The 10,028-nt window shown below is 43.4% G+C and overlaps 1 protein-coding gene and 1 non-coding gene across 2 annotated transcripts; both read right to left on the bottom strand.

Annotated features, from left to right (window-relative positions):
* Positions 1-327: 327 nt before the first annotated feature.
* Positions 328-9,973, bottom strand: PSMG2 (proteasome assembly chaperone 2). The gene is made up of 7 exons (XM_061130760.1): positions 9,831-9,973; positions 7,096-7,267; positions 5,464-5,522; positions 4,136-4,254; positions 3,088-3,261; positions 1,418-1,538; positions 328-626 (listed from the first exon to the last, which is right to left on the bottom strand). Exons 1-7 carry the CDS (start codon positions 9,885-9,887, stop codon positions 534-536), a joined length of 795 nt encoding a protein of 264 aa, XP_060986743.1. The 5' UTR covers positions 9,888-9,973; the 3' UTR covers positions 328-533.
* LOC133047911 (U6 spliceosomal RNA) lies at positions 2,786-2,892 on the bottom strand. Its single transcript, XR_009690913.1, has one exon. It is a non-coding gene; the product is annotated as a U6 spliceosomal RNA (small nuclear RNA).
* Positions 9,974-10,028: the final 55 nt, after the last annotated feature.

The following is a 10,028-nucleotide window of genomic DNA, read 5'->3' as shown; positions in this document are numbered from 1 at the left end:
CTTTTCTTTCATACTAAAATTCTTTTGAGATGGGGCAATTATTCTGGATGGAAGAAGAAGCCATGAGCCAAAGAACACGGAAACTTCTAGGAGCTGGAAAGGGGTCGGAAATGATTCTCTCCAAGACCCTCCAGAGGAAACACAGTACTGCCAGCACTGTTACTGGCCCAGGGAGACCTGAACTTCTGACGTCCACAATTTTAAGATAATAGACTTATTTTGTCTTAAGTTACCCAGTTTATGGTAATTTGTTACAGCAGACACAGGAAACTAATATAGAAGTCTGAGTAAAAAAAAAATACATAAAAGAACACATTTCAGACAAAATTACTTAGAAAACAATTTATTGCACAAAATTTACATTTGTTGTAGATGATGGAAAACATGGTAAAAACAACCTTGTGTTAATCCATTTTTCCTGGAGATTTTTCTGTGGAAAGTAAAGATTTCCTAATACATTCTTTTTATGTAGTTGTTTACCAGTTGTGCTGGTAGTGTGTGTCTTGGGAAGTAAGGTATAAAACTGAAACAGATCAGAAGAGCGCAGGGGGAAGACCACTGCCAAAGAGTAACCTCCAGGAACTCGGCATTTTCCAGGGCAGGGAAGATGCTGTGGGGTCCTCACACTGCAAGTGAAGAACAGAGTATCTGAGTCCTTCAGCTTTACTTCTCCCTCTCCCTTTAACACACACTACAAAACTCTCTCATTTGTTCCTTTTGGTTTTGACACTTCTAGCTTTTATTGTAAGGAAAAAACAAAGTCATAAATGTCTGTCTTTATATCAGCTGAAGATAATTCCCTCAAATTCCAAATCATAAAGATATGCCAGAATGGGTGTGAATGGAGTCCACAGAGCAAAATCAAGTTCAAAAGAAATAGGGGTTAGGAAAAAAAAAATCAGTGTTGCATGATTTGCATCAGTTTGTTCAGTGAAAAGGCATGAATTAAAAAGACCGTCACCTGCTATATAAAGCAGTCTTCGTTTACTTCTGTTATGCCTAAAGGCTAACTGATTTCCCTTGTGTAATGCTCTTATTTTGTGATAGAGAATGTATTTTAAAATTATAATGCATGTCCAATAGCTACAGTGTTGCTCCCTAGCTGTACGTTTTACTTAAAAAAGAAAAAAAAATCCTGAATTCTGAAGAGGACTTGTTTATCCTTATAAACAAGTTGCTATAGTTAATGCAACACTAAGAATGAATACAATGAAGTACTTAACATTTTCATTTTTAAAAAAAATCAGTCTTAATGGTTAGCTGCTTTCTTTTTAAAAGTTCAACCTAAATTTTATACAAAGATGTCTATATTTAATAAAAACTTTCACTTATGTGGTCTACTTACATAGTATGTAAAAATGCAAGTTTTTTTTTTACCTAACCAGAGCAATCACGCTTAAGCTTTAGTAAAACTTACATGTGGTTTGATTATCTGAAGCCATTCATTAAGATATTCAACCAGACCCAGAGCATCTGGGATATTGTCTCCCTCTGAAACGAACTTCAGCAGAATCGCAATTGGGATTTCTTTAGAACAGCTGCAACAAAGTGAAAAGAACAATCAGGTATTCTTCCTGCTTCCCGATGGCAGTTCCACTGCGCCCGTGTTCATACAGAGATGATCAGCCAGGTCATATGCGAGGAGATGCCACACCTTCTACATGTGGGGACAGAACTAGGAGCCATGTAACACTTTCCCTGGGCACATGCACCTTCCTGCCTCACAGCAAGATTTGTGAGAGAAAACCGAAAGAACGTCAGCTTTGTGAGAGATATCTTTAAACAGCATAAACTCTACAGCTGCAGTATCCTGCAGATGCAAGTATTTACTTCAACTATATTTTAAAGACAAAGGGAAGAAAGCAGACCAAAAAACTAGTCATGGTAGTTACTTCTGGGTGACAGAGCTGAGTATTTTAAATATTGTTTGGACAGTTCTACATTTTCCAAATGTTCCATGAGGAGTGTGTTTCTCTCAGCACTTTCTCTAGTGCCACTAACTTTGTGAATAAAGTCATAAAGCTGCCCAGGGACTGCTCTCTGGCCTCGTGGTTTCACCCTGCACTTGTGCACTCAGGGCTGGGAGGCTCAGGCAGCCTCTCTAGTGGCACTAGAGAAAGTGCTGAGAGAAACCTCTTCCGCGGTTGCCATCCCTCTGGTTCTCTGCCGCCTCCTCTCCAGCCGTGGCAGCTTCTGAACTCAGTTCAGCCCCCTGAACTGTGAGCAAACACATTCCTGTTGTTTCAGCTCCGCAGTCTATGACCTGACAGCAGTGTAGGCATAGGTGACGTGGCCTGAACAGAGCAAGAGAACAGTTCAAAGCTGGTGGTCTGCAGAGCAGGTGGGAGCGACTAGGTAGCCAGGGCTTCGGGGCTGTGGTGTGAGAGGAGGTGAAATAATATACTATGGGTGTAAGCCAGACAGAAAAGACGGGAGACACACTAGGCAAAAAGAAACGTTGGAGGAAATGATGGTTCTAATAAGAGATACACTTTCAGGTATAAGAAAGGAGTTATTACTTAATGAGTGCAGATCTATTTAGAATGATGGCAAAATCCTGAAGGTGGATGGTGCTGATGGGTACACAACACAGTCAATGTAGTGAATGCCACTTAACTGTACACTTAAAAATGGTTTATTTAATACTATGTATATCTTACCACCACCACCACCACACAAAGAACTGACTATAGAGGTTGCAGAGAATAAGTTTTAGGACCCCTAACATGCTACACACAATAAAGCATTAAATATGGCTTCTCAGGAACGAATTCTTTTTTTTTTTTTTAATATGGAACGCTTCACGAATTTGCATGTCATCCTTGCGCAGGGGCCATGCTAATCTTCTCTGTATCGTTCCAATTTTAGTATATGTGCTGCCGAAGCGAGCACAGGAACGAATTCTATAACCACATTTCAGTCTTTCCCTTGAAAGTAACTCAGCACCTATTTAATGAGGGCATTTTCAGAGTTTCAGCAAGTAATCCAAACACTCCCAGGTATCCTGCTTTCATTTTCAAATCATGAGCAAAGACACAGGCAGACACATTCACCCTTGGGGACAAAGACACAGGCAGACACACTCACCCTTCGTCATAGAGCATCTTTGTGATCCCTCCTCCAGGGACACGGACACAAAACTCAGAATCGTCTATTTCAGGAATGCATGGGGTTTTTTCCATTTCTTCCCAGTTGAGGCTCTGTATTTTATTCTGAACACTTTTTTGCATGGAAGGTGTAAGAAGGTACCTGAAGGGGGTACTGGAAAGAAACAGTCATATCATTAACTAAACACTCACAATATGAACATTAAGACAAATAAGAGTTCTTTCAGCAAAAATTATCTTGTTTTCCATATATTTTGTTGCACAAGGCAAAATACAAGTTCTGACAGTTTATGGAAGAGTAACGGAAAGTGATTGCTCTGACTTGCTACTCACATACTTAGGAGACTGTACTGGGGACAGGAAAACAACCGAAGGCAAGGCCAGCATGAAGACCCCATGGCCACGCCCCGATGAGGCCTCATACAAGGGCCTCAGAAATGTTGTCTATCGTGACAGTCTCAGAAATTAACTGGTTTTGAGAGGTTACTCTTCGCTGATATTTCTTCATCATGATTTTACAGGTGTGCAAATGACAATGCAATAAATAGTATGGATTTCTAACTCTTGAATACTTTATCTTCTATTAAGGATTCAATCTGACATGCCTGGAAATTGTACTTAAAGGCAGCTGGAGTTCTACAAATACAAATGGTTAAATACATGGAAATAAACAAGAAACACTAATCCAGTCTTCGAAAGACAGTCAACTGATAAACTTCAGGTACCCCTTCTCCTTTCCCTCCATCAGCTGAGCCCTGAGGTGCTGTGGGCTCATGACACACACAGCAGAGTGCAGCCCCAGAAGCACCCCACTGCTACCCTGACCCCAGTGCTGCAGCCCTGGGAACACCAAAGGCCCCCAACGCCACTCCCCCTATCTCCCTACAATCTTCACCTCCTTCTTTCTAAATTCCAGGGAGAAAAGGAAAGGATGGCATTAAAATTTTGTTTTAACCTTTTAGTAAAGAAATCATCCTAATAACTGTACACATCTTAACAAAAATACTTGTCCAGAGACACAGACCTACCTGCGCAGCTGGAGGTCATTACGGTGATACGAGTGGCTGCTAGAAAGAACCACCACTTTGGCGCAGCCGCTGCATTTCACCCAGGAAAGCAGTTTTTCACAGAATGACTTTGATTTATACTTTGTATACCATGGAAAGAGTACAATGAAAATACAAAGTTAGATCTCGGATTGTAACAAGAGTAGTCTACATAGTATTTCATCAGTCTTTGTGATGATACTATTAACAGTTTATGTATGCTAAACTTATATAGTTAGTTTGAGATCCACTTATTGTCCTTGCACTGAAGGTGAAAGATAAGGAACAATAACTATAAATTTCTGCCCCAAATCTGATGGGGGCAACAGTTAGGTAAGCCAGAAGGCGAAATGCCTGTCTGGGTCCCTCAGCACAGCTGGTGCTGTGAATCACAGGAGGAAGTCAGCTCTATGCTGAACACCAGCTAAAAAGGTCTGACAGCCGAGGCAATATTCGAACCTTGCCTGGATCCAGAACTGATGGGTGTGTGGGGAGCAGCTGGGGAAATCTGAGTATTCTCTAATGCTGATCTCCTAGGTGTGTGGTGTGCTGTAGTTGTGAAGGAGACTCTCCTTCCTGTAAGACATGTGCTACGTGATGCTGGCACCCGCCTGCTTTGGACTGTTTGGCAGAAGGAAACTGTGTGCACCTGCACACAGAGGATCAACCAGGTGTGGCAAGAGGTGACCAGGTGATTGACCTGGGATGTGGACCTTTCACTCTACTTTTAATGGATGAAACAAAATTTAAATAGCTTCAGGTGTCTAGTGGCTGCCAGGTCAGTGTGGACACATTCCTGCCAGACAGTGGTGAGGGCTATGAACTTGCTTGGAGACAGGAAGCTACTAGAGGATCTGACTGAGGTTTCCAGGACCTGGGGTGGAACAGCCTGTGGGGTGGGTGGTGCAGAAGCAGAATTAAGGGCATGAGAGAGGACAGGGGCTGGACCAGAGTGGTGACAGCGGAAGGGGAGAGAAGCTGGATTCAAGAGTGTATATTCAGATATATGTAATTTTTATGCAGATGCCACGGTTTGAAATGTAATGCAAATAGAATAAACCTGTAATATTCATATGCTTAAATTTTTTCACCCATGGTACCTGAATCAGGAATATATAGGACCCAAGCTATATGTCCCAATATATTCAGGAAATAATAGTGACAACTCTGAAATTTTATGAGTATTTCTCTATAAACTCAGACTGCTTAACTGTATAAAGAAAGAAAATGATTTTTGAATCTTAATAATGAGTCAGTATTTTCTCATTATACTGTACTTTAATAAACTAAGACAAAAGCAATATACTAACCTTAATAAAAATGGATCTTAACTGAAGAGCCACTAGTTTCTTTGAAGGCAATGCATACACTGCAAGTATAAGAGAATGAAATCACATGATAGTTAAAATTAAGGAGTCATACATGAGAAATTAATAACAAAACTGAACTAGGAAAAATTCTGTATCTAAATATTTAAAAAATATATTTATTTGGCTGCATCTGGTCTTAGTTGCAACACATAGGCCTAATTGCCCCACTGCATGTGGGATCTTAAGCTCCCCAAACAGGGATTGAAATCTGTGCTCCCTGAATTGGAAGGTGGATTTTTAACCACTGGACCACCAGGGAAGTCCCAAAAGATTTTTGCCAATTAAAACAAAGAACATATGCACTACATCATTTAGCTAAAACACTTTAAAAGTACCTCAGAATTCATCCATGGGCTTTATTCTATGGAATAGATTCATTGCTGAAATTTAACTGTAAGAAAATTATCAAAAACTATTTCTCTTCTTTGATTGTAAACCTAGAGGATTCCCCTGATAACAAATGACCCCATTTTCAAGACCAGGTTTGGTTTCTGATGCTGTTCCATCAGCAAGGGTGCTGACCACCAGGCATGTTTGGGACAAAGTGGGCTGGAGCTGGAAGCTCAGGAACCAGGGAAGTGGGCAGGCTGAGTTGGGTCCATGACACCTCACTTCTGCAGCACAGAGCAGCACTCCTGCCCTCCACCAGAGTTTCACGCACATCTTGTTTGTTGGTAAGATCCTGTTTCCCAGCGCCTTTCTCATGTGATGTAACATCACCTTTCACGTATTCTGGTCAAAAATATTTAGCTTCTAAATAATCAAGCTTTTAATCCTAAATCCAGTTTCAGAAAATACAGAGGCCAGAGGAACACCGTGGCTGGTCTGTACGCTGTGAGCCCTGCTGCTGCTGCTGCTAAGTCACTTCAGTCGTGTCTGACTCTGTGCGACCCCACAGACAGCAGCCCACCAGGCTCCCCCGTCCCTGGGATTCTCGAGGCAAGAACACTGGAGTGGGTTGCCATTTCCTTCTCCAATGCAGAAAAGTGAAAGTGAAGCCGCTCAGTCGTGTCCGACTCTCAGCGACCCCATGGACTGCAGCCTACCAGGCTCCTCTGTCTATGGGATTTTCCAGGCCAGAGTACTGGAGTGGGGTGCCATTGCCTTCTCCGGTGAGCCCTGACTAACCCCAACTGACAGCCCAGCAGGGAACTGTGGAGATGGGTGGTGTGGGAAGGGCCTAGGCCTCCTGCAGTCAAGTGACTCTCCTCTCTGAGCCGGGTCAGTGTGCATTATGGTGAATGCTACCACTGTGTAACAGATGACTTCAGCCTGCGTGGGACGCTGCACATTAAACACATAGGCCTGAAGCCAGTGTTAGCAATGCTTACATGTGCCAGGAGGACAGAAAGTAAAACTGAGGATAACAGGGGGAAACCCCGTGTTAAAAATCATTCTATCCAAGGGTACAAATACAGGCATATCTCTCAAGGGGGCTGTAATCCAGGGTGTGTGCAGGAGAGGAGGGCACCACTGTGGATTCTAAAGAGCCACTCCAGGTGCCAACAGACACCCAGGGAGAATCTGGCTGCGACTTGACACAACTCTGCCTCATGGAAGGATATAACACACCTTCAGCATTTATACTGAGCTCCGCTGAATTCTCTTCTGCAGTTGCATATGGATTGTTTCCAACCATTGGCACAAGACAGTCAGTATAGAAGTAACCAATCTTATGCATATTCAGTGTGGAAATAATCAGATCTATTGCAAGCTGGCCAACATTTCCAACAGATACTGCTGGCTGAAACAGTAAAAAAAAAAAAAAAAGTTCATTAAGTTATCCAAATCAACAGCACTTTAAGAAGTTTAGACAGAAGACAACAGTCACAGCACAGGTACTAGACACCAATGCTCAGGTGCATCACACCTGGGTTCTGAGCCTTTCATTAGCTCCACCTGGAGACTACTGACTGCATATTTACTGAATACCTGCTATGTGTCAACCCCTGTTCCGGGCACTGAGGATGCAAAATAAACAAATGGATCAGAGTTCCTGCCCTTGTGGAGTTTCCATCTAGTGAGGGGGTGGTTTGCTGTGCAAACAAAATAGATAGTAAAATACATAGTGGTAAGTACTATAGAAAACATTTAAGTCAGTAAGGGTGTGTGTGTGTTTGTGGGTGACTTCAAGTTCAAAAGGGTTGGTCAAGGAAACAGTCACTTCAGGTGACCAGTAACTACAGCCCTGAAAGAGGTAAGGGAGACAGTCACACCAAGACTTGGGAAATGATGAGGTCAGGCAGTGGGCAAGCAGGTGCAGAGGCTGTGAGGTGTGAACAACAAAGTTCCTGGGCCTTCTTTCCGTTTGCTTCATTTGTGCCTAAAGGTTGGAGGGAGCTTCTTTTCATGCTGCGCGCACACACACACACACACACACACACACACACACACACACACACACACTCACTCACTCGTTCTCTTTCTCTCTCTCTCTCTCACACACACACACACTCTCTCTCTCTCTCTCCAGGACTTCAAACAGCCAACTACCACATCTCTACCTACACCCCAAACACTCACCTGAACTCCACAGCCAAATGGCTATCTCCACACAGTTTTGTCAAAACCAGCAGGTACAAAACAAAGCATCTGCCCAATTTTTTTTTACTGTTACAGCAACAATTACTCACCCAGTTACCTAAATCAGGGACCTGCTTCCCTTCCCCTCAGCAGCCACAGCAGCAGAGGACTAATTTTCATTGATCCTGTCTCCAAAGTTTCTCCTCACTATACCTCCTCCTCTGCACTCTTTCAGCAATTGCTTGTTTTTGGCCTCAATGGGTCCCTCAGAGCAGCCTCCCACTTTGTGCCCTCACATACCAATCCCCTGGTTACCTCCTTTAATACCAACTTTCCCTTTTTTGAAGATTCTGCTACTTTGGTTAGACCCTCACTCTCAGGTATTGCTCTTTCTTCCTCACTACTGGATTCTTCCCATCAGCATATTCACACCCTCTAAAATCTTTCCTTCTAAAAAACTCCCTTTTCACATGCTGTCACTTCTCAGTGTCCCTCCAGAGCCCAAATTCCTTACAGTCCGTCCACTAAGACACAAGCAGGAACTTTATCTCTGAATTCAGGAACAAAAGCACAAACATACACATCTCCATGTCTTCTCCCATTTCTTCAATCCAATATGGCTTCCCTCTTCACCCTCAAGGGTACTGGCTAGTAACCTGTGGACATTATTTTCTATATGATGTTTTCTTTCTGCCACGTATCTCCTGCAAAAATACTTTCTCCCTTTTGTGATTAACGAATATTTTTCAGGGAGACACTTTTATATGAAGTCAAATTTTCTTCCTCAGTACACTATATCATTCACTGACACTTCTTTTTTGCTTTGAGCTGCACCACAAGTAGGACCTTAGTTCCTTGACAAGGGATCAAACCCATGCCCCTTGTAGTGGAAGCGCAGAGTACTAGTTACTGGACCAGGAGGGAAGTCCCCACTGACATTTCTTGCATTATGATAAAAATTGTCAATAAGTGACTTTTCTATTACCATTGTCCTTTTAAAAATTGACACATAGTTGACATAGATGTTAGTTTCAGGTGTACAACATTGTGATTCCACATCTGTACACACTGCAATATGATTACATCAATAGGTCTACTTAACATTCATCACCACTCAGTCATAAAATTATTTTTTCTTGTGATGAGAACTTTTTAAGATCTACCCTGTTAACAACTTTCAAACATACAACACAATGTTAACTACAGTCATTACGTTTCAAATTACATTTTAGGACTTATTTTTGACTAGCAGTTTGTACTTTTGACCCCTTTCACCTATTTCATCCAATCTGTTCTATATATATATATTTTTAAATTCCACATACAAAGCTTTTCTTAACAGGTCTTTGTATCCCTCCCCTTCCCAATAAATCCCAGGGTCTTTCTGTACCCTTTTCAACGTTCTAACTTTACTTACGTGTGTTCCCAACTAGACTGCGAACTCCTTGAGGACAAGAACCTGGTCTTACTGTTACACTCTGACACAGCACACCGCTCACTGAGAGAATGAATGAACCGCGATAGAACCGCGTGCTGTCGGCAAGTCTTTACCAGCCCGTCTGCAGTTTCCTGAGTAATGACAATCACTCCCAAGCTTAAGCACGGTACAGAGCTAGCTGAGAAACGATTTTCCAGGAAGAAAGGTACAGCGAGCGGCCCGCACGGCACCAGCGGAGCGCAAGGTCACGTCCCCGCACCTTCCGCTCTCAGCTACCAGGACCCGGCCCCGCAGACTCGCGAGCGTCCGGGGGCCGCTCTGACGCCCGCCCCCTGCCCCGACTCACCATTAGGAGGGTGCACCCCGCGAGGTCGGGGACCGAGTCCCCGGAGGGGACGAACATGATTTCGCCGGCGGCACGAAGAGCCAGCGGCCGGAAGTGCGGGTGGACGGCTCCTGGGGTCCTTCGAGGCCCGGGTCGCGGGGTCCTTAGGTGCCCGTCACACTGCCTGCCGGGGCGGCGCGCGGGAGGGGCTGCGGGCGG

This window comes from Dama dama, chromosome 27 (genome assembly GCF_033118175.1).
Source record: "Dama dama isolate Ldn47 chromosome 27, ASM3311817v1, whole genome shotgun sequence".
NCBI classification, from domain to species: Eukaryota; Metazoa; Chordata; class Mammalia; order Artiodactyla; family Cervidae; genus Dama; species Dama dama.
This window is presented reverse-complemented; position numbering and strand designations above follow the sequence as displayed.